Source organism: Folsomia candida, unplaced genomic scaffold (genome assembly GCF_002217175.1).
Source record: "Folsomia candida strain VU population unplaced genomic scaffold, ASM221717v1 Fcan01_Sc006, whole genome shotgun sequence".
NCBI classification, from domain to species: domain Eukaryota; kingdom Metazoa; phylum Arthropoda; class Collembola; order Entomobryomorpha; family Isotomidae; genus Folsomia; species Folsomia candida.
The window spans coordinates 3,757,643-3,783,622 of NW_019091198.1; the positions used below are offsets into that span (position 1 = coordinate 3,757,643).

Genomic DNA, 25,980 nt, shown 5'->3' on the forward strand with positions numbered 1-25,980 from the left:
GTGTAAATGACTGTGCATAATATGACTTTTTGTGGTTGGCTGGATAAATGCATGGTTAACTAGAACGAAACTATGCTTTTCCTTGAACTACTAAACAAAAAACCTCCAGCATGGAGAAAATTGTTACTGGAAAGATCAAAATTTAAAGCAAGAGCGACGAGGCTGGTTGAGACAACTTTAAGCAACATCCATCCTTCGTTTCCATACTGTGAAAACTGACACAGAACAAAACTTTTGTCTTTCTGGTATGTTCCTGCACACGCCATAAAATTTAAACCGTGTTGTCAGGTGAAAACAGGCCTTGGAGAAAGTAATAAAGTCTTGATTAGCCATTAGTCTGAAAAATATAAATATTTGTAACATAACATGAATCCGTCGTTGTATAGCGTCACTGGGTTTTATTCAAATCTCAAATTCCCGTAAATCTCTGAAGTGATTCGTTTGATTGGTAGTTTTGAGAGAAAATGGCAATAAATTGACAGAGCATCAGCATCACCATCGTTATCCCGATGTACATATTTCCAGGTAGTCGTATCAGATTCATGGTCCGCTTCCAGCAGATATCACTCACTCAGGCACTCAACCGTCCCATTATTTCATTTGATTATTATTGCCTGACTCTCTCTCTGTCTCAATGTCTGCTTCTGCTGCTGCTGTATGGGCCTTGTTGCCATTTTATTATTGCCATTGTGCAGCATGGGTTTATTGCAGGAAGTGTCACATTATCAAAAGGAGAAGAAAACGGAAACGAATACCATTCAACCTCATAAAAGGGCATTATTGAGTTGGAGAGACTCTGTGTCACTCAAATTCAAATCAGAACTCATCTTCAATAATCAACTGTCAACTTGAAAATTTGGCTTTTAAGCCTTCAAAGGTTGACAGTGCGTCGTCATCATATTTATGACGGATATAAAACGGCATTACAAAACGATGCACAGTATGGTTCACTTATTTACTTCCCGATGGTTGACTACACGTCTGCCCCACGAACCACACACAGGATTGCATTGTGCCAGCCAAAGGCGAAGGAACAATGCTGCGACACTCGTAAAATAAGCGAAAGTCTCGAGTGAAGATGCGGAAGAGCATCATGTGACGATGATCATCGCGATGTGATAGTGAGACGAATGTTAGAAGAAGCAAAACAAACGCAGCCTTGGCTTCATTACATATTTGCACGCTGTTACGACAACGATATTGCTGATTGCGGGCCAATCCATGTATTTATTTGGCCAAGTAGGTGCCCACCACACTCTCACCATTAAAGTGCATTATTAGATGCACAGCCAGTGGTGGTGGTGGTGGTGATTATTATTGTTGTAATAACTCGGGATGATGCATGCCATATCCTATCTTGCACTTGCATAACGGAAGAATATTAGCGATTTCACTCTGTGTGAAATTACGAGATGATGATGGTGATGATGGTTGTTAGGCCAGTCTCTCTCTCTGATCAATACAAAGTCCACTCAAAAGTAAGTAGGCTGAAGAATTCATCTTTCCATGGGCAATACCTCAACATTTTAAGTCTGCTCCTTACTTAATGGGTTATGCAATGCTGTCGTCAGTCCTCGTCGTCGACGTCGTGTTGCTATCCCGTTTGGCAGACAGGTATTATATATCCCACAGCAGTCAGCCAGCCAGCAAGTGGGTACATACGTACGTAAGGGAATGGAATGTTGTTGCATGATAGCGACCGACCCAATTTCCTTCTGTTTTTCCTTTAATGAATCGAATTGAAGGAAGGAAAGCTACAAATTTATTGCTATGAATAATAACAAAATGCTGACAAAAAGTCTCGCCGAGAGTGAATGCGGTGTATTTTTGTTGGTGGACTATGCTTCTATTATGTATTTACTTATGATGCATTATTATGAGCTCATAGACAAGTTTAGTCCTATGAGAAATGTATGTATGTATGTATGTATGTATTCACGTTCTGGGGCAAAATGGGATGTAAATGAGGGAACAAATGATTTTTGTAGATTAAATATCAATGTCAGAAACCGACATATGTTTTATTTAAACGTTATTCAATGTAATTTATTGCATTAATTGCGCACTGTCTTACGCTGAAACACAAACTTTCTTGAAACTGAAATCTTTCAAACATTATAACTTACTTGTAACCCAATACATCAAAAACTATGGTTTGTAATAATCATCTTAACGTCTACAATTAATTACGTCTCCCTTTTCTTCTTTTACTGCTGCTGCAAAGACATGCAGCAAGTTTTCATAACTTATACTACCAATAAGAATAATAAGGGTACACTAAACGACAGTATATTATTAATAATATTATTATTTTATCATATCCAAAAGTATGTTACCTAATTTTAAATATATCATAGTTAAATGTCGTATTGAAAAAAAATGTGAGTCTATAAAAATACTTTTTAATCGGTCTTATACTCTCATTTCAGTCCTTAACAGGCTACTGTAACCTATTACCTTAACAAAGATAAATATCAGTAATTACAATTACACACTGCTCATATGTATATAATTATAATTACCTAAACACTTACAGTACTTACAGGAAAAAGTCGCTTTGACCTATGTAATAGCTGGAGAAAGGAGGAGGAGGAGGAGGAGGAGGAGGAGGAAATGAGGAAGTGATGTACTGTTTCTTACCCCCTCATACACATACATTTTTCTGAATTGTTAGTTGTTGTGTTGGTAGATGTTTCTGTATTGTGATTTCTATTTAACAATTAAGTCAGAGACAATGACACGCGGCCTCCATGGCCGTGGCCCCCTCGCAACTCGTCGCCATCATTACGGGCTCACCCAACAGCAGGGATGTGTTACAGCTCAAGGGTGTTGCTTCTGGATTTGAAGGGTTGGTGGAAACTGGAGGAAGCTCTTGTCCAGGATTCGAACCACTTTCGAGGTTATTCTGACCTTCACCCCCCAAGTGACGGGGGACCGTGCTTGCAGAAGAAGACGGGGAATGCGACGGAGAGACAGAGGGGGATGGAGATGGACTCGGACCTTGAGGAGAGTCCAAGGGAGCTGTCATCCATGCATGGTTCAAAATATCCTCCAGGGTGGGACGCGACTGGGGTCGGAGTCGGAGACATTGACGGATTAGCTCTTGGCATTCTGCATAAGGAAAAAATAATTCGTACATTAGTCAGTTGTCTCAAAGTGCCCCAATGCGAATTGTAGTAGCATAGCGTGGTCCAATGTTACATGCATTTAATCATTAAAGTTTATTTTCTTTTACCAACCCCTCATCACTCCCACTCATTCGCTCATTTAAGAGTCAATTGCATCATTTTTCGAGAGATGAGGCGAAACATTTACTCTATCGAGAGTGATACTAATGCAATTAGCCAAGTTTAGTCAAGTGAAGTCTGAAACCAGTTGGGGTTTTGTACTCTCTACCCTCATCTTTAAAATGTCAACTCTGTATTGTAAAAATGTGCAGCGTTACAACTTGAAAAACTAAACGTGTCTGCACTTTAGAAAAACCCGAATTATTCTGCTACATAATCTCATCAGGAGAAACACTTAAAAACGGGAGAAAGAGAGAGAGAGAGAGAAACAGACAGAACAAATTCTGAAGGAGGATAATTGACTATTACCAATTGGGAATGGGTCTGCTCTATAAATAGCACAACTGACTCTTTCGACTCTGACAATTTGACACTCTAATGCCAACAAATATATCTGCAGCAGTAATGAACTGAAGCACTGGAGTGCCAAGCCCATGTTTTAAGTCCCTAATCTCTAAAATGCCAGACAATGTCGGGGCTGAAAGGCTCTACAATTCCTCTCTTTTTTTACAAACAAGTGGACCACGTGCCAATACATGTAGATATGTCTGGATGTAATGTATGCTTACCGTGAGTGAGACGGGTTCGAAAGCTGATTTCAGCCCGGAGAATTTGCTCATCTCGTTCAAAGGGAATGTCTCCGCACACCATGTCGTACAGCAGGATTCCCAAAGACCATACGGTTGCAGACTTGCCATAATACTTTCCATAACGGATCCACTCTGGTGGAGCGTACACTCGGGTTCCTAAAAAAAGAAAACAATTATTGCAACAATCCAACAAATATTTCATGTATTTACTGGCAACACGACTGGTCAAACACACTGCAACTGGTTATCGTTACATTGTAAATCTTAAATTCTTGCAAGTTGTATTGCCCTTGTAATAAGGTCGAGATAAAGTTGAGCAGGTCTGGTGGAGGTGACCGAGTTTCAAGCAACATAAAATGTAGGCATGGTTTAGCATATGATTTTGAGATTTCAAGAATGAATCTCGCCTCAAGGGTGAGCAACAAAAGATCCAACAAGACGGTTGTTCTCAAAGGGAGTGCTGGACAAAAGGCCTTCCGTTCTGACACGGGTAAGGTAAATAATAAATTGGTAGCCTTACATCAAAAGAAATCATTGAACAAGGAAAATTGAAAAAAATGAATTTCAAAGAAAATTGGAGACCCTTTTGCCAACTACGAGAAGCCACCCTTGAAGGGAAGGAAGGGTCTCAGAATGAGCAGCTATTCATCCAATGGAATTCCATTCCTTGTCGGTCGGTACCTTCTTCTTCATCATCTGCTCCGCTTTAAAATGGACCCCCAAGAACAAGACCTTATTCCCTCACCTTCCCTCACCTTGCCGACGAGACGACCTTCCCTCGAAATTCTATGAAACTCAAAGTCCGCACTCTAAACCTCTGCTATTTAACTAACCATTTATGATTTAACAATCCTAAAATTCCAATAGTCTGGCTCCAGACGACTTTCCAGTTAGATCATCATCAGCTACTTTACAATGCCAAAGTGACAGCACCTTTTCCGTTTTCTCTCTCTCTCTCTCTCTCCACTTGAAATCGTAATAACCATCCGAATTGGAAATTTGGTTCAAAATCTCAAAATTGTTTTCTTTTGTGGCATGGAATTCACAAGAGAGGAGAGGAAAATACAGTGGTGTAAAAGTATTTGGTTCACTCTCTCGTCATGCAATGCATCGCCAGAGGAAGAAGAAGAACCACCACCAAGCAGCAGGTTGTTATAGATGTGGCCTCACAATAATAGTACTTGATTAAAGGTATTGCTGCAATGTGGCAAAAAGTGAACCGTTAAAATCTGGCCGTGCCGACACACGTTAAAACACGGATGACCTGAATTCCTCAAGTCGGATAATCTGACAATGGACTAAACGGCCATTCCCACACTTTAGAGTCACCCCATTAGCATAACCGCCAGTCAGTCGTCAGCATGCATTGCTTCAGACCAATTGATAACCACTTATCGAAATATATGCTTCGTTTCTATATATTGCCAAATCAGCAGCATTCTCTTATCTTGTATAAATATTTGAAAAGGTGTGTAAATACAGCGAAATGTGCGATTCCAGGTAGGTGGTGATCGCAATCCCACGGCCTATGAGCACTGCACTAACATCACACGTTCATTCATTATATTAAGCAAAGTCTGCCATTGATAATTGTTTGACATGAAGATATGCAAAATTTGTACACATTACTTTTTTTTTTACTACCCGCATTGTTTAATACAACTTTTTTCCCCTACGTAATGGATGACAAACATTGCGAAATTGTGGATTTTTTTAACATGTCGTCATGTGCCCCTCATACGATCCCTTCAGTGGTGTTAGTATACCAAGTATAATCTAATCTTTGGTATGCTGTCTCATTTATAAATGTCCGACCTCGACCTCAACCTCCAACAAAGAATATGTGTTCGTACTTCTTGGTAGTCGGCACCATAAAGAATCATGCCATGAACAAGGAAACGATTACAAAATAATCCAATGCTTTTGATTTTTGAGGGTTCCCAACAAATTTTCGCAGGAGAAGGGGTGCGCATCGGTGAGGGGGAATTTTCAAGTCTCTGGAGAATAGAAATGAGAAAATTGGGAATTACCAGTTTTAAGGGACAAGGAGGAGGAGGAGGAGGGAGAAGTTGGAAAACTGGTGGCGTGATGAGCCCGAATTTCAAATTATTAGACATTGACACGCGGATCACGACTTTCTCTCGGAGTGAATTTTTCTCTACAAAAAAACCATTATTCCAACCATCGTTTTCCAATTTCTGTCTCTAATCTCCCAATTTCCAAGAGAGAAAATAAAGTATAGAAAAATTGGAAACCTGTTCAAAACATACTTTTCTCTCACTTCATACATACAACTTGTTTGATGGAAAGAGGGAAGGGAAAGGGAGACGGAATTAAGAGGAACAATATAAACTACTGAGAGAACCAACAACCATGTTCGAGTTTCTCCTGTGTCCTCTTTAGGAAGAAATCCTCCAATTTTCTTTACCATTGTCATGTTAATGCTAATTATTATTGTACACTGACTTCTGACAAGAACTTTCACCACCACAAAACCACTCATATAACTTGTTTAGCTCATCCTGACAAAGTTTTTATTTCGTGAAAAACTTGCTTAAGATCAAGTGATGATGGCAGCGAGAGCTTTCAAAAACAGAGAAAACTCTGCAAACTACTTGTAACCATATTTTCAACTTCATCAAGTTTAACACAAGTTAGTTAACTTGTGCTCTTTCGCCCGTCCCTTGATTAAAATATGGTTGTGAGGTCAGAGCAATTGCAACTTTGCACTTTTGCAGCGTTGAATTGATTACTTAGCATAAAGAAAATGCCAGCTTAACTTATTGCATCGTGGGAAAGTTGTGAAATATGAACAAGAAGAAGGAGAGAGACATCAAAGAAGTTGTGCTGGGTGGTTGCTTATATAATCATAAATAAATAATTCTTAATTCTTTCCTTCTTTTGCACGTGTTCCACGTGAATACTGCATGCTGCGTTCCATTAGGTTGCTGCTGCTCAGGGTGGTATGCACTAATAAAGAACTACCCAAGCAGTGGGCAAGCCAAGAAGAAGAAGTGATTATAAAATAGAGGAACTGGACTGAACTGATACAATTGGTTCTTGGATCGTTAAGATTTTGCGAGTTGAACAGAGTGCATCAAACCAGCCAACCGTCAATACTGGACTCGATGCCACAAAAAATTGCACGCTCAACGTAAAACTAGGAGTCAAGGTCGGTTGTATGGAATACAACGTCCACAAGCATGCAAAAGTAGTTGTAGCAGCGTGAGGTTCGTTGTTGGTTAGTGATTAGGTAGGGTGGCAGTGGTGGTGGTGGTGGTCATTGTATTAAGTGAGAACTACGTTGCAGGTCGGGGTTGCAAATCTCACTCATTCTTTCTTCTTATTAGGTAATCATTTGCCAGATCTTTCGGGGATTTGAACTCGACCACCACCACCTGCATGAACTCGAACGTAACCTCATCCATTTCATTCATAAACTCATTAACACACCATGTAGTGATAATTAGCTAATTAATTCGTTAATTTCGTTCCCCACTCCAGAACGGATTTCCTGTAGGGGCCCATCAGGATAATCATTTAAAAAAAACAAGGCAAGCAAATTTGCGGTTTCTCTCTGGTCCAACAAAGGCATATAAAAAATAAGTATCAATATTGGAACGAGATAACATGCCTCGGTTTGTTCACAGTGAGCTTGGCTATCATGCTGCGGTCGTCTTTGCGGGATCTTTTCAGCAAAGACCAAAAGCTAATAGGACATTAATAAATGACATTCGCAGCCTCAGTCCCAGACTAATAAGTTTGTCTGGTTTTGGATTTTTGGATATAGAGAAAGCTTGCCCAGTATGAGGCGAAAAGGATCGCGGCGATCGACCACGGCGTGGAATCGGGTTCGTCGACACCCTCGCACAATCTGTCTGACTTGGGCCTCTTATGTCATTCATAGTATGAATTTCATACTGCCATAAAACCACTAAAATACAAATGCGAGGTCGCTCAACTAAACTTTTCTTTACATTTCCATACACACAGCAAACCTTCCGAACCAAAAATCGCAACTGGACGTGAAATGAATATTGATTATCTTTTTGTCCACCTGCTTATCACTGCTTTACTACCTCAACCCACTCCACTGTAATAACTACACCACTCTCTTGCAGCAGTCTGGCATGCAATTGAATTTCAACAATTTCCCAAAGAAAAACCCGAGACTGTGAGTGAGTGCATAATAGTGACAGCCGTCGTAGTTTTATAGGTGGGTTAAGGTAGGGAAGGGATTTTTCTCATCCGCCCATTAAAAATTATACCTGCAGCTGCATTCCTTTTGGCCAACTTTTTTGTGCCAAAGTCTTACTGCGCATCTTTATTTTACTAGCGTGGACTAGGTTCCGATAAAAAGTGCAATCCCAAAAATCCTAATCTAATCCAACCAGAGAAGCACGGAGCGATCAAGAGCTAAGCATACTAAGAAAGAGATGAGAAGGAAGGTCGTTGCGCTGGGCCAGGAGACGACCTTGTGCATAAAGAAACATATTACATTACTTTTTGCAACAACTGGAAGAGATGCCAGAATAAATGATGACGAGTAAAAGTATAGCGAATCGTCCATAATGTTGATTTAGTTAGTTGCCTACCTGTTACCAGCAGAAGGGAAAAAGTTGTCGCTGATGCTACTGCCTGAATTCAGCCAACTTTTACTATGTATCCAACTCCACATAGATACTAACTAGCCACTACTGCTTTGCAGAGTTCAAATTCTTCTTGAGACGAGATTGTAACAGGTGAATAAATTATCAGAAAACAGGATACTTAAGCAACTGGACGATGCTCAACACTAAACCAACCAGACAGTGGCGAACCAGACAGTTTTATTGCTGCAACAACTAGCCAGGCATCCACATGCACACAATTTCAATCTGAAACCTCCATCTCAAAGGCAACGAACTGTTTACATTACAATAATTTAATGAACAAAGCAAAGGTACGATTCCCCAATTAATATGCAAGCCTTGGCAGTGGTTTTACGGAATAATAATAAGTCTCAATCTTTTTTTTGCTTTATGTGTTCTTAATTTGTTCCACACCCACTGGGTTCGTTGTAGGAAATCTACAAGGACATTTGGGTTACAAAAAAGTTCATCGATTTCTACTTATTATACATACTCACAGATTCCAACTGCTACTGCTGTTACTATGCTAAAATGAGACAACGTAGTAATCGTCTTCTTCTCAATATTTAATATTTTGCAGTTACATCTTGACCTTCAGCTCGGCTAGTTCCAACACATGCCCCATTTACCAGCATAACAGATTTGTTCTACTTTATATTCAATGACAATATTTACGAGAGGGACTTTGAACAGTTACACAATACAAACACACAACAGGAAGTTACAATGAACGAAGTTTCAACTTGTGAGATAGATGACCATCTGCCTGATGGACAACACTTTTACTCATCGTCGTGATACTTTGATACGTATAAAATTTATATATGAATGAGACAAGACGACCAAGACGAGCCTCTCATTTTATGGCTCAAAGACTTCTCTCACTCACTCCCCTGATATTAAAATGGTCTTTTCTTTATTGATTCTGCCCTGATTGTGATGCCAACCAATTTCAGCTCTGAACTTTGGAACCTTTACACATCCTTGGATACATAAATTTACAAAGTTGCGTATATTATCATTATTAGGTCAAAGGGTGAAAATATCATAATTAAGTACATCAAAAAAATTTTAAGGATAATTTATGAAATCTCTAAAATTTATGATTATTTTTGGCAACAAAGATTCCAAATTTATGCCTTTTCTCTTCCTCAAACTGCAATTATCTAAAACTAGCAATTTATTATAACTCCCTACATTTTTATCAAAGTTTAAAGGCGAAACAACCTTCGACTTTGAATTAACTGCTACGCCACCATCCCACCACCAGCCAACACGTATTATTGATATCAGAAAAATGGAGAGAGGAATACCGTGCATTGCATATGCATACCTCACATCGCACTGTAATGATTGGATATAAAACGGCCTTCGACACTCCGTAGTACAGATGCACAGATATACACACACAGATGCAACACACTGTAATGTAAACGAACAAAAATTGCAGAATATGAACAAAGACGACCCTGAATTAATCATGACATGGCATAGCTCTTAAAAAGTTTGATTCTCTTCCTATTTGTACAACCAACCCACGATTGTCAAGAATTGTTGTGCATTAATGCATCTCCCAAAATCAATCTTTTCCATTTTTTTAGCCAAATTTTAAACCTGCAAATTATTTAACTCCCATTCTAAAAATCCAGCGCATTATAATTTTGAATTAATTATTTTTGCATAAAACAAACGCAAATAACAAAGAGCACTCGAGAGCAAATATTTATTTATCATTGCTACAGCAAATTTAACCCACGTGACATGCAGATGCACAATTCAACCATTATGTATTCATTCATTCATTCACTCATCGTAAGCTTATAAACTTCAAGTTGAACAAAGTCAACGGCTCATTAATGATTTCATTTAATTCATTCTCAAACAGAGGAAACTCAATCTCGATAAAATATGATATATAAATATACAAGCAAGGTAAATCCTCACATTCGTCCATGCATGAGTGAAATTCATATAAAGTTATCAGACCGAAGGCAACTCTCAGCACAAAAAATGCACAGTAAACTGGAATTCATCAAATTAATGAATTAATTTAGTTGTACAAAGTGCAGACAGCACAAATTTTAATCCAGAGTGCGAAACTCCAACTGATGAACTTTGCTCTAGAAATATAACCTTCTTTTCCGTTCGTTGGCCAGCGTCAATATCATCACAAGTAATTCTAATGAGTTTGAACAGAGATTTGGGCACTAAATAAAAACGAAGCAGGAAAACTACTAGGCAGTTGGTGTTGCCGTCACTTGTTGCATAGGTACACACACAGGGCAAACGTTGCAATCGAGAGGAATTGCGTCGTTGTTGTTTAGATTTCACCTCTATCAAGTGTGGGAAAGGCGCAACGTGCTCTCGTGTTTGGTAATAAGCTTTTGTGCAAGGTAACCAACCTTGCGTGGCTGGTGATGGAACACGGGAATCCTTTTGGACACAAACAAGGGAAAGATACCATCAAATTGCATTGCAATTGCGAGCCGAGAGAGAGAGAAAAGTGAATAGGGAACATTGGAATTAAAATTAAATTTAAAGGCCAAGCTGATGTTTGCCCAAATTCCTTTGGCTTATCCGTCTTCTTCGTATTTACCTGGTTTGGGTATTTAGGGAGAAAAGCTTTCGAGTAGGAAGTACCTCTCACATGTGCGCATTACTCTGATGGGATAATCCTTGGCAAGACGTAAAATACTTGTCATTTCCACCGTCTGAAGGATTTGAGATCTTTAAAAGAAATTTCCCACATAATGCCATTATGAAGTATTATATTGCTGATGCAACTAATAAAAATTCTTTTGGTCTGAATCTGACCACCAGATAGCATCGCATCGCAGAGAGGAGAATGTAATAAGTAAGGAGTTGTGAATGAAGTGTCCCGTCAACCAATCGAGAGCTGTATAGTACGTGTTTTTAAAGAGTAGAAAGCTGAGGTTGACTTGGCTTACTTGAATGCTGACTGCATCGAATAATAAATAAAATAACTGCACTCTTCAACAATCTCTAGAGCTAGGTTAGTCTTCTGCGTCGTATTATGACCTCAATAAGATCAGACGTTCAACCAACCATCAGCTAAACAATCGTTGGAACGGTACCCACCACCATCACCACCAAGTGAGGTAAGGTAAGTATTTCCCACTACTACGCCAACCAACAGCAGCAGCAACATTAGCAAGGTGTGTAAGAGTATTAAAGATAGCAACACATAGCATAACCAGCTGCAGCAACAATGCCATCCGTTTACTTCGTGATGTTGCCAATGGGCAAAAGGGAGTAGAAAAGTGAATGCGCCTCGCATTTACCCCCCTCGTCCCCCCAATAAAGCTTTAAATCTTCAATGTGCATCGACTCTTGGCTACCTGTCCAAAGTCTAACCAACTCACTCTCTCACATTGGTGCATTGTGGTGCATGATGATGGCAACAAAACTAGAAGAATCTACAAACGCCTCACAAATGCCAAAACTCTCGAATAACTGTTTCTCACTTGCCGTGCTGCCTTATGCCTATAAAATCACCACCACCACACATTCCTCCTGAATGTTAAGGTAAGGCTGCAAGTGTTGCACAAGGGAACCGCAGAATCAAAACAAGAAAATTAAAACCAACGCCACACTCACTCGCACATTAATAGAATAGCTCATCTCTCACAACAAGAAACAATTTTTTTAAACTATAAAACTAGCATCGTTATTGTCCCAACGAAAGAAAAAAACTATAAAGAATTTGATAATATTTTGATTTGCAACAGCAGCAGTAGAAGCACTGCAATAATGAGGAATAGCCGTTGTTGAGAGTGGAAAATATTTTTTGTTTGATGACGTCCATGTCTCGTATTAGAGCAAAAAATCCTTTCTAAATTCTTTCCTTGATTCGTAGTTATCTACGTTACGTGCCGTCTTCCATCCACAAACTACCATCCACTTCTTCGAGTCGTCCTAACGAGATGAATTACATGAAATTGTTCCTACAAGTAGCTACCACGGAGAAAAATTACAAATTAGTGGGGAATTTCGTATAGCTGCTGCAATTAAAAATCTATTTACCACTTTCCACCACTGCATTATAAAAAAATGCGAAGGCAGCATCGAATTTTTAACTAGTTTTGCACTCCATTTGCATACCAAATGTACAATGCAGGGATATTATTGAGCACAAGGAGCAGTATTATTATTTTTGCAGTAGTCAGTAGTGGATGGATAAGTGCATTCAAACAACCAACCGACAATAATTCTTGCATGAATTTCACAGAATCCTCCACACACAGCTCCTTCTAATCCTTAAATTCCTCTGCTTTTACTCATATTAGTGTAAAAGACTTCCTTGCTAGTTAACTGATAACACTCGTGGTTGGCACTGGTCAAACAGCCAGAACATGAAGAGGGTCTCCACTCGGAAAACCTGATTATCTTAATTGCACACAATACCCTCTATCGTTTTAGAAATGTGGCAAAAAAAGCGAGTAAAGGGAGTTTTTTTTATATACTTTATTTAAAAATGCAACCATACACACTGGCTCAAGTTGCTAGAGCGAGTTTTAAGAAAGTGGAGTTGACCTCTTGTAACCTGCTGCAGCTACTCTTGCATGCCTTTGGTTTTAGGATAAAACAATATGACAGTAGTACTGCAACTCTGCTGCTGCTATTCTCACTGCATGCTCAAGAATTCAAGCATTTATTCATTCAACCTTTTCTCATCAGCTTCACTTACTGCATTTTATTTTATTGATCGTGCAATTCCAACTAATTTCGAATTCATATCATTATTTTTCCCTCTTTACTTAGACAACAACCTGCTTCTGCTTCCTTTAGACGCCACTTTACGTGCTTTTGCCCTCTCATCATGCAATTTTCTTTTCCCTTTAATAACTCACTGCTTTATTTGAATAGTTCCTTCAACATACATTCCTGCACCACCACCACCGTCGCCTATTTACCAGCTCATTTGTATCATCGTCGTCTTTACATTTGTTGGGGCTGAATAGTCTGTTATTTGATCTGCATTGTTTGAAAACAGCAAATATTTGAGGACCTGCCTCAACTCAGACTTTATAGATGATGGGTAGTAAAGTCAGAAATTATTAGCAATTAAATGCACCTGAAGGAAACTAGGACATGGTGAGCTGACAATAAATAGTGTGTTGCATTGTAATTGTAATCAAGAACCTTGTTGATGATGATATATGTGATGCGATATTCGTTACGCTGCATTAAATCTCAACTTGCAATTTGCATTCGCCTTGCTATTGACCATACGTTAAAAGTTTACCTTCTACACTTTCCAATTCATTTCTTGTCTCATTCTTCGACTGTTATGCAATGCAACGCGATAATTCTCAGAAGCAGTGTGTCTGACCTTCTCACATCTGAGTAAGTCAATTATGAAAGGCAAAACTTACCGTCAAAATCCGTGTACAAGTTGTCTCGAAGGATGGCACCTGAACCAAAGTCGATCAGCTTGACGCTGTGAGATTTCGCATCTACGAGAATGTTTTCATCCTGTAAACAAAAATATACAAAATATTATAATTGCCCAGTATTAAATAAATCATTACGGAATAAGTAAGCGGTACGCGGGCAGGTTACGTGACACATTTTGGGAATACATATTTCAATTGTTTGTTTGTTTGTTTGTTAGATAACTAACATTAAATTAAATCGAGAAACTAGCGTCACAAACAAAAACAGCTACCATTATCCTAAGCATCTATTACTTGGAAAAACATAACGTTTTAACTTTGCATAAATTGCGATGTGTGGTATATAACAGGGCTGCGATGACACAAAAACAAAGTCAAGCACGTACCAATAACACAAAGTCAAAAGTACATGTTCCATCTCAGCGTTGCAAATCATCATCAGCATCAGACGAAAGTAGTTTCGTCATCGTAATACCGTCATCTTCCATAATAATATTCCCAGCTGTTTGTTTACACTAGTCACATTACGTTTATTTATTTCTGCATAGCCGACCTCCACTCTGAGTCAACGTTTTCCTAGCTACTACGTACAACATGGCGGGGTGACCTTGTGAAAAGCAGTGGCCAAACACCAGGCAAGGGTCGATACAGCCTTGACCAAAGGGGCGATTTATTATAGTGTACTTCCTAAAACTGTGCATGTATAAAGTTTTGCCTGAAACGAGATTTTTGTACCAAATTTAGCCTGAATCTGTAACATATGGGGTAAAGGGGAAAAGAACAGCGACTAATAAATGGTGTTAAGCAAGAATTGGCATGAACACGCTACGTACTACGACGACACAATGTAACAAAAAGGAGGAGTATCGACATTAGAAACGTAAGAGAGCGAAATGAGGACATAACCTACTTTGCACATGATGCAAGCTTCTAGTTTAGGTTGAGTTTTGCCATTCCTCGCTCGCTCCTCCATCCAACCACCACGCTATGTATAACTGTACAGTTTTGCATGCATTCCTTATACTCACTCAGTCACTGCCTCCAACATTCCTTTCCTCTTAATTCCTATGAATACTCATCTATTACCATTATCAATTTCCCATTAGCTAACTTTTCCACCAAGAATGAGAAGCCTCATGCAAGTCTCAGGATGGCTGATATGCAGGTAAGGATCCTACATACTTATGTACGTCGCGTCCTTCTATACTTTCATTGTGATGGCGACTAGGTTGAGGCCACTCTATCCTAATTTAGTACGAGTCGCTATTCATTAATTTGTTCAAACGATTCTTGCTTAATCCCCAGTTTACTTCTTTAAGAAATGTCTATCTGCTTGACAACCGCAGCGGTTCGCTGCTCCCGTGAACATAGCGCCAAAAACTTACTAACTTGGCAAATTAACTTGGAATTTTTCATGTCGCAACATTGTCGACACCATGGACGGAGATGATGATGATGCTATTACTAGCTTATTATTCTGCTGTCGCCATACGACAAGGTACTGCAAAAAACGTTGTTTCGTGTGGAGGTGTCGTATTGGCTTGTGGTTAGCTTCAACCACTGGCTGAAGAAATATACACGTCATCCAATAACAACGTTAGAGTAATTTCATGTAACGTTTGGCCAAATGATTGTTGGAGCTGTGTACTTATTTGGAAGGGTTTTTATACTCGAGCGTTTTTGCGAATTGAGGAACATGAACATTACACAGCGAATAATTTATCATCGTTGATGACGAAGACTTATTATCAACACAAATCTGAATCTCTAGCTATCTATCTAGCTAAACCAATAAACGTTGGGTTTAGCAGGTAGTTGCTACTATTTTGTAAGGTATGTAATACATAATGTGCAAATTTTGAACGTTCTTGCTTGCATGCCATTATGAATGACAGATGTTGTTATGTGTACATAAAGAACAGGAAACCAGCACTTTTGTGAATTCTCATGTAAAACAGAATAGAATGACCTCGGCCCAGCGGTATGTAGTAGTCACTGGTAGTTCAGTGGAGGTTAATCTAATCTGCGATCTAGCATCTAAAACACTCAATGAGATTCATTCATAATTTGTCCGATTTTAATCCTAACATTAATGGTTTATTTTTATTTTTATCCTACACTACGTTTACTACTACTTGCCCCCTACAAAAATATGAGCCCTTCCATTGCAACGAAATAGAATGCAATTCTGGACGTGTTGGTTAAATTCATGATACCATTAACAACAACAACAACGAAGCAAATCCTTGCTCCGTGCAGTCCCCCCTCGTCCGTCCAACATTCAATCTAGCTCGTTTTCATATTATTACTATTCAGCTTTGCTGCTGCTACCCAGATTCGGTGGGATCGGATTTATTTGAGAGAGGGAACTGAACCACGGACGACCAGATCAGCCCGAAAGGGGAGAAATAAATAACGACCTATTCAATGCAGTCCCAACACCTCGTTGGAGCAGGGCGTAAAATAAATAAATGCTTATTTAAGGGTAGATGACTCATTCATCGGACATTAAACTATATACAATGTTAATCTGAGTCCAACAGGTCTAAGCAATAAGAGGACTTGCTTTCTTGACAAACTTTTTTTTAAATATCAACAAGTCACAGACGCAGATAAAACTTCTCTCTTATTCGTAGTTAGTTGGATGGAATTTTTTAAAGTTTATCTTCACACCACTACTACGACTGCCCAATGTATCACAATTTCATCTCGTGCCCTGTCTCATCAGAGAGGGAACTGGACATTGGACTGGCATTAGCATGAGTCTGACCACCCTAGTGATTGGTGGTGATCATGAATTTTATTAGTGGGATGAGTGCAACTTGGTATGTGTTTATATTTATCACTCTGAATTCTTTTTGCAACTGCATCACATACGTTGTGGCGATGATGATGATGATGATTTGCAACTTGAACTACCCAACTGAATTGCCCATTGTCATTGAGTATTGAACTAACCTTAATATCTCGGTGCACGACGCCAGCCTTGTGGCATGAGATGATGGTCTGGACAATCTGCTTGAAGAACTCTCGAGCCACTGTCTCCTCCAAGATACCTTTCTCCGTGATGTAGTCAAACAGATCCTTGACGGGCTCTGGTCGCTCCATGACAATGATGAAGCTGTCGTTCCTCTCAAAGTAGTCGAGGATCTTGATTACTCCTTCTACGTGGGCTACTTTACATAGAAGGTAGATCTCCAATGGGACTCGACTTCCGTTCAGCTGTAAAAAACATGGAAGTACAATTAGGAACAAAACTCGGGGTTTCTTCTTTGTATTAAGTGACAAGCGAGCAGGATGGGTAATGATTATTATTATTATTATTAGGTGATGATGTATGAGAGGAGTACGCAATGGGACATTACTGGACTTATAAAGGCATGGTGAGACGAGACGCCTACCTTTTTTTCGTCTGTGGATGTTTCAAAAAATTGGACCAGAAGCAACAACAGCGCACGTACCCCGTTCAAGTCAAATGATGAATGACTTTTGCGCATATGCGTATGTAGTCTGAACAAATCTTAGTTTTAATTTTGGCACTGGCATTCACATTCATTCAGACTAATTTCCTTGTCGAATTTCGAGTGTCGATTCATGCGCAAAAAATTCGCAAACTAAGCCGACTTCCTCTCATAAATTTATGCTAAATCTATTCTTGGCTCTTTGTGAAAACTATGTCATGCAGCTTTTTTTTATATATAAACCATCCATATGAGTCATGTTTAAAGTCGGCAATTCATGAAATGAACTCTGCTCAATAATAATTATTTGGCCGTGTTTCATAAACAAATATGAAAACAGAGAGCCAGGCTTGTTTTTTATATCGATCATAAACTTTTGTGCTGAGAGGTGAGCAAAACTAATAATTTAGCAAAAACTAAAGCATAGTTTTATTAAATGACGTGTACAAGTGTAAGTAGTTTCTTTAACTGTGTGCGTAAGTAAGTGGAGGAAGGTACACACTCATTATCCAAATGACAATGACAAACTACTAAAGTATGCAATATCAGCTTGTAATACAAACGGTTAAAGCCATTGTTATTATTATTATCGATCATGTTGGGTTGGTAAAGTTGATTTAAAATTCAGTTAATGTTTGCACTCGTCATGTTAATCCAAGTAGTGCGTAGTAGTGGCTCAGGAGTAAAGGCCACTCTCAAGGCAGTTTGAGAAAATTCATTATTGCTTCATGCATTCTTTAGTCTGCCAATAACTGTGCACCACTTTTCCAACGAGCAATATGCTGGCTATGAGCAAGTACATATACATATTCTAACCATATATGTAGTCGCTCAACCTACCATTAACTACCAACCCAATATATGTACATTTACATATTCATGTTTACCATGCCATACTATGAGTTTTGCTGATAATAATGATTTGATTATAACATTCCGCGATCTAGAATGATATACATTTTGATAATTCACAAAATTATGTTCTACTTTGCACTACGTTGGTAGTTTACTTTGGTAAAATAGAATGAAATAAATGCCTCAAATCGCCCAGATTATATATCTCTCCCATTGTAATATGAGTACGCGGTTAATAAATAATTATTTATGTTGCGTTCCGCAACATACGTAGAGCCAGGCAACACCACCAGCACTACATTAGTTAGCGTAACACCTTTGCTCCTCGTGCAGTTCATTCATTTTCGTAATACCTCGTTAAGTAAATATATACAGCCCTCACCAACCAAGGCATGTAAAACCAACCACCTACACACCAGTCTTGTTTATTCTTCTTATATTCTGATTTAAATTGGAAAAGGTGAATTTGAGAAACTGTTTTAGCACTGCTTCGTCAAGTTGACATAGGTCTAGACCCAACAATGAATACTTAAAACTCCTACTGAAAACTGCAGCACTACTATTGTAGGAACCAAGAGAAATCCGTTTATGCTTCATATCACATTACAGTACTTTGTATTATGCGAGGAGTGATGTGTGCATGTTGTGAGATGATCTAGAGTGGAAATTTAATGAAATTTCAAACATGCGAAATCTGAAGGTGTATCTCAAGTTTATCTAACATTACTAAATAAGCTCTTTTATCTAAAAGTTATGACAGTAAGTAGTTCACCACCAGTGTTGCACTATTGTATAGGCAAGTAAGCAAGCCATACAATTTTCATTCATAAACTTGTCTCGCTCATAACTATTAAATCTCGCCGTTGGTATGAGATGAATGAATTTGCATATGCTAAGCATTGTCCTGTTAGGAAATGGTTTGCAAAATTCAAAGGTAAACTTACGGGTCTCCATTCGGTGACTTTGGCCTTGGCCACGTGTTTGATGGCCACCTGAAATACATAGATTGTACGGAAATTAGCAATTAGTTTGACTCAATGTACCCCATACGACATGTAATGAGATGTGTAGTACACGGGTGAATGTGTGTGTGTGCAAGTCCAGGTATGATGGGACCAGAGGAAGAAGTAGAAGGGAGAGGACACAACAAGAGAACAGAAGGGACGGAAGTAAGAAAAGGGATCGCATGTAGTGAGTTAGCAGGGCCCCAAACCCTTCTTCCCTCCATACAATGCAATTCAACAGATCACTCTCTAACTCTCTCGTCATCTTCACCGTTTTGTGGCGGATCGTGGGAATCTAAACTTTTGAGACAAGCTCATCTCGAGAACGGTCCTTCTCCTTCTCTTAAATAAGGCAGACGGCCTCAACTGTATGCTCCACTTTTTATATCACAATTACATTAGGGCACATTCAATGAGGGATTTGAGCCACTTTCCCATCAGCTCTTCTCTCGTTCTCCATCTTTTAAATAATAATCTGTTCCATTTTGCTTCATTGTATCTGCTCTACTAAATTCCCTCTCAATTTTAAAATTTCCCGTAACTCTTGCAGTTATTTAATTAGCATTGAAATAAATAATAGCCATTTAAATGGTGCTCCCTCTCTCTCTCTACTTCCTTAAACCTTACGTCACCAGACCAACTACATAAGTTCGGGATAAACAACAGCATGCATACAACTTAGTGAGGAAAGTGGGTCATGTTCCCACACGAAATCGAGACAAGGAGGAGGGAGAGCAATACTACTACAGGAACTTGCAACTAAATAACTTGTATTTTATACTCAAGATCTAGTAGCAGTGTGCATATATCTGGTTGCTCAAGATATGACAGTGGCAAACAGGAAGGAAACGACAGGGATTGTTGACTGATTATAAATTGGATTTCCTACACTGACATGCAAGTGTTCTTGTTGTGTCACCACCACTAAATACCACTAAAGAGATTCTTCTGTTTGAAGTTGATAGGATTTGAATTTGGCCTGGCCCTGAACTAAAAAACTGTTTTGTTGTTGTGTTCTGTATCCACTAATTTCTTTTATCTCGTTATGTAAAATGAACCACAAGAGATGCACACTTACGGGAAGACCATCCCTCAGTCTAACTCCAGAGTACACGGTTCCGAACCCGCCTTGACCAAGGACTGGTCCAACACGGTAGGCTCGTTCAAAGGGCTCTCGGGACGGTATCACTGCAAGGAAAAAATTAAATCAAATTAAATCATTGCTATTTCACCATTTTTACAGCAAAGTCAATGCCTTCTTGTTATTTATGCAAGTGTCGGAAAATTTCCACACCAATCGAATGCATAACGAAGAAAGTGGGAAGAAGTATGCCTCTCCTACTTTCCTTGTACATACTTCATCACTTCCCGATTCACCCAATCATCCATCCAACTGAACTCGCTCTTGACATGAATGTGTTTACCAACACCACCAACCAACCAATATTTTACACACAGATTTGTTTACCAAGCAAGAGATATATGCTCCAATCAAATGCTAATATTTATAAAATTCCAACACACACACACACACACACATGCAGAAAGTCAGTCTACTTGGATTTCCATTTGGATGTCGATGTAAATATTAGTGCTCCATTTTCATACAGTGGTATTATAGCAGTGCAAGTATTATTGCTCATACATACGATTTGGATACACAGTTGCCCGAGTTGACGTTATGCATTTAGCGAGAAGAACAGAGAAGATTGAGGTCACACATGTATTCATACAGTGTTGTTCTGCCTAACTCGGTTGGGCATATTGCTGGCAACTAATAACCGTATTGATTCGATATCCCTTCTCAGTCAGATTGTCTCCAAAAAGCAATCCAATAATGCAATAATATTGACCAATAACTGAGCAAAACTTGGCAAACTAAAGTACTTGGTGGCCAAGTACATCATCATCCAAGGCCTATTTTGAATTCTGTAATATTAATCCATCCCGTTTTAATAGTTTTTGTTTTCAAGTTGAAAAGACTCTCAGTTGCACTTGCAATTCGCCCATCATGCATCTTTCTGAATGACAAGACAGGAGCAACTTTCATTTCCCTATTTACCTACGCATCAGATCTGTAAGTAGGTGGTGGTGGTGGAGGTGCTGTGTGTGTGGTTCACTTGTTCGCAGAATAACCATTCAACCATCTCTCCATTGTTGTTATGCAAGCTGGGATATGAAAAGCTTGTTCGACAAAACGAATGCAAAAATGTCTCACCTGCTTTTTTTAATACCAAGTATTTCTGCATGTTGCTGGTTATGTATTTCTTTAAAAATATTCACAAGTTTATCAAATCCGAACAGTTATGACTGACTCTTGATGCGTCAAGAATTCAACTGAATCTGATTTTCAACAAGTAAACATTTCATGAGAATACAGAACCAATAGCAAAAAGTCGTAGGAGGAGGAGTAAGGTAAGGTTTAGAGTAAGACAAATTTCCCTGTATGATGCAACATATTTAGCACGATTGAGATTCAGAGAAGTAACGATGACATCATCAACTTGCGGAGGAAAACATCCTGCCCAAGATGAGACGGCTAACTCATTACATCACGTCTCATCAGGATCCATCCAGTCATATCATAAAAACAACAACTGATATCTCAATTTCGTCTAACTGTACAGACCCTGCTTTTTACAGACACACCACCGTTTCATGTGTGGGCGTCAAGTCAGTTTCAAAGAATCGCCTCAACTAGTGCAACATGAAAATTTGAGACGAGTCTCAAATTCCTAATATTTTTATAAAACTGATGAATATTGGTCTGAATAAACTATTTATTTATCCAACATTAATCTGTCTATGCAGAGAGAGAGACGACGCAATAAGTTGAGATGAGAAAGTGTAAAGTTCATTTATGAGTGTTGAATTGCCCCACTGTGTAAATACCAACCAATTATTTCTGGTAATGCCCATCTCTCCACATTGAAGAGATAGAGATATGGCTGAGGCGTAATCCTCCTTCGTAGCCTGTTTGCGTCATCGTCATACATACTCAAAACAACCAACTTTGTCCCAGGAAAAACCTCCTTCACTTTGCACACAGGCTAGCTTAGCATAATGCTACATTGCTCAACAACGCATTGAATAGTGCATCATCATCATCATGAATGATGCTCATGATGACTATGCGAGTGAGCACCACACACAAGCATGCATACGAGACAGCTATGCTATATAATCTGTTGCTCAATTGTTTACAATCAATTACTGGTTGGTTTGATGATGATGATGATGATGAGAGCAACACTAGCTGGAAAAGTCCAATGCATTCAACGTTCATGAGTCACCTGTACACATATGCATGCAGTTCTATGAATGCAGATTCGCAATAACTGACCCAGACCCACTAGAGTAGTGCTAAGGCCCCACAGAAACATGTACATACGTACCATTATTTGAAAAAGAAGGGCAATGTGAAAAATGGCACTTTTCATAGTGTGACCATCCTACTCGTATTTTTTCAATGAATGGAATATGCATAGTGCAATATTGAGAACGTATTGCAGCAGTGTGTGTGATGCGATTTTCAAGTGGAGCGAGATGATATTATTACTATTACTTAATCTCAATCGCTTAGTCAGACATTCATCAATCAACATTGGGATTCCCCTATAATGTGTGGTACTTAATTTGAATAGGCCAAAAATCCAAGGAGATTATTGCATCAATTACACTCGAGTTGGTTGTCAGTCTCAAATATTATGGGATGAATTTTTGTATGAAATAAGTAGTAACAAGTGTGGAGAAATTACCAGTGAAAACGAATTCCTTTTCTTTAGGAGTGGAATTTTGGAGGCCAGATCCACTAGAACTGGAACTAGAACTGGCACTAGATGAGGAACTGGTGGAACCACTACCATTATTAGAACCTACGATGCTGCTACTACCATTATTAGACTTATCCATACTAACGTCGAAATCTGGTATACTGTTCGCACCAAACATGTTGGCAATGTTATTACAGTTATTAGAATTATTTGAATTAATAGCTAGAGACGACGGAATAGAGGTAGAAGTTGTGGAGGTGGAGATGGGGGCAATGCTGCTGCTGGCGTTATTAAATACACTAAGGTTTGAATTATTATTAGAATTTAGTTCCTTAAGGTTGGATGAACCTAGACTTCCGCAGGGAAGAGTGGTCGTCGTTGTGGTCGATGTGGGTGGTGCGAGAGGGGGGTTCGGCTGTCTCTTTGTCGACAACATTTCCACATAGTTTTTCATCAATTTTTTCTCCAATCGCTTACTCCTTCGGCAGGGAGTGGTGGAGGGTGCACACTTTGCACACTTTCTCCCAATTTTACCTCCTTTGCTGACACTCTTATGCTTGGCTGTATTCAAAAGCTCCGACTTTGATTTAGAGCTGATTACCACAAAGTCCAAGTCAAGGGGGAGCGATAAGTGATCCGTTTTAAAAGATTTTTGAAAAATCTTGACAAAATGAAGAAATTTAGTGTTCCACACTAAAGCAATGCGTGTTTCCTTTACGTATAAATACTTTGTAATAGTCGCAATAGAGTATCTGGTAGTGTACGAGTCTCACGACTACTGGTGTAGATTGAGATTTTTGTAAGATAAGGTTCCGTTCCGTTGAACTCAACTGAGGCGATGAGATACACTTTTTGATTTGGGAGTGAAAAGTCAAGTAAAACCACGAATGTACTGTGCAATGTCACACACTTGAGATTTTATACTCAAGATTTTTATGCTTCAAAATTGAGATTCTGTCAGCTTTCACAAACTTCGGAGGCTGCAGTTGTGAAGTCCACACAATGTATTATATTATGAGAGATGAGAAAATATTTTTCACTCCAAAACTGCACAAGAAAAACCAGTTTCCTTCGATGTTTGTATACAACTATTTCTATTCAGCTGCACACACAGTATATTTTTATTTGTATTACTATTTTACTGTTTAAGAGAATATCCAAATTCTTAAAATCGTCTCCTTTTTTTCAGTAAAATCCAGGAGGGTTATTTTCTCAAGTTATTTCAAACGATCAAGTTTGTCTCAACTTTAGAACTTGATAAGCACTCAAGTCACTGTATGTAATAAATATGTATTTGCTGTCTCAAAGTGTCTCAAAAGGATGCAAGAGGAGCGATGTCTTCTTGTTGACTGCAGATGGATAAATGAACTCGGATTTCCAGAGACATGAGAATTTCAGTGTATGAGTGGAATAGTTTTGAGTACTCACTTTCCCCAAACTGAGAATTGGAGCAAGTTTACGAGAACGAGAGAACTGATGATTTGTAGTGTTCAAGTAAGTAATATATTGTTCCTGGTTCAGAGGAACAAGAACAAGTGATGCTTCCCAAGCGGATGGACACCTTTTAATAGTATGTTTGTAATGTAGCGTATGTATTGGGTGACGCTATGTATTTTTTGGGTATCGATAAGTGAACTAATCGTATAATGTAATGTATTAGGAGATGTCAACTTGCGAATTTGACGTGATGTTGGATCGACGAGCGTAAAGAACCTCTCTCTGCAAGGTACAGAACGAAACTGAGTGCATAGCTTGGAAGTCCTTACACTTTGAGCGTCTAAACATTCAAGTATGTATATCCCAGGGTACGTTTGCCCCGAATGCATCCAATACCCATGTTAAGGAAATCCAATCCAATGTCTACTATGTGAATGTCTGAAAAACCCCCATCCTCACAGAATGAACATTACACGAAGGCGGCATATCAACGTGGCCAGTATAGCTGCTGCTGTTTCGTACCATTTGGGGGTATAGCGTCGTGGAAGAAGAAAAGATGCAGCTGTTCTGTGTGGGGGTATAAATTCTATGCTTTAATATCCTTTTTCCGTGGACATTGACCGACACTGCGCGAGGTACCACACACATTCTACTCCTCAGCATCTCTCCCATGCTCAGCAATTACCTCCACACAACGCCAGCGTCCTCCGCCTAGACTGGCGGGACGTGTGCCAATCAAGCCCCGGAGGTCACAGGGGGCTGAAATTTCATCAGAGAACTCGAAATTTTGAACGAAACCGTCCCCAGTTTTCCGATTTCCGAAATTCCCCCCACGGACAAAGTTATTCTGACCCAGACATCGGATTAGATGTCAGCGAGGAGGAATAGGGTTGTGAAAGGACGGCTGCAACCCCTTCCCTCTTTCGCGCTTAGGCATCAGAAGCAGCAGGCGTTATAGAGAGAGCTAGCGTTTGTATAAAAGATGGATGGGATTCTTCTCGTGGCCCCTCTGACGCGATACCACACACTGTAAGGATTTCTCTCTCTTCTATGAAAGAGTGGATGGATAGCAATGGTAGCTTTGGAACAAAAGAGGGATGGCGGGTCTCCCATTCAAGCAATATTCAAGCAAACGTTCGTTCCGTACCCCAAACACGTTGCGACGGGGCTATCCGAACCCCCCATCCTCGTGCGATCTCCACTTGGCGTCCCCAGACATATTGACAATCGACGTATATTATGCTCTTTTTACTACCACACTCCTTCTCCCACTACAACCACGCACACAAAACTTTTCATAGTAGTAAAGAAGCATCATGTGCCTCAGTTATACCCCGTGTGTATACACAAAAAGTGGGTATACTACTCCGAGGGCAAAACCCGTGCAATTCAAATTCAACTCGATATCAACAACGCCATGTGCAGTGCCATCCGAGATGAACCGCGCGTTGGTTGCATGCAGCCTTACTACTTACTTAGTTATTAACCTAACCTTACTACGAACGACTCCTCCAACAACATCCTT

The 25,980-nt window shown here is 39.4% G+C and overlaps 1 protein-coding gene across 6 annotated transcripts in view; it reads right to left on the reverse strand.

Moving 5' to 3' along the window:
• Window positions 1-1,979: 1,979 nt before the first annotated feature.
• Window positions 1,980-25,980, reverse strand: part of LOC110850718 (serine/threonine-protein kinase pim-1) — a 41,515-nt gene continuing 17,514 nt past the window's right edge. For 4 of the 6 annotated variants that reach the window (XM_022098241.2, XM_022098238.2, XM_022098242.2 and 1 more), the window contains 6 exons: window positions 20,324-20,433; window positions 19,186-19,233; window positions 16,884-17,147; window positions 13,905-14,004; window positions 3,857-4,033; window positions 1,980-3,111 (listed from right to left, as the gene is read on the reverse strand). In XM_022098241.2, the coding sequence (XP_021953933.1) occupies window positions 2,726-3,111; window positions 3,857-4,033; window positions 13,905-14,004; window positions 16,884-17,147; window positions 19,186-19,233; window positions 20,324-20,433 (1,085 nt within the window). In that variant the 3' untranslated portion in view covers window positions 1,980-2,725. Of the gene's footprint in view, window positions 3,112-3,856; window positions 4,034-13,904; window positions 14,005-16,883; window positions 17,148-19,185; window positions 19,234-20,323; window positions 20,434-21,463; window positions 21,543-23,003; window positions 24,762-25,980 lie in introns of those variants that run through there. The other 2 variants (XM_022098237.2, XM_022098243.2) reach the window with 2 other exon arrangements.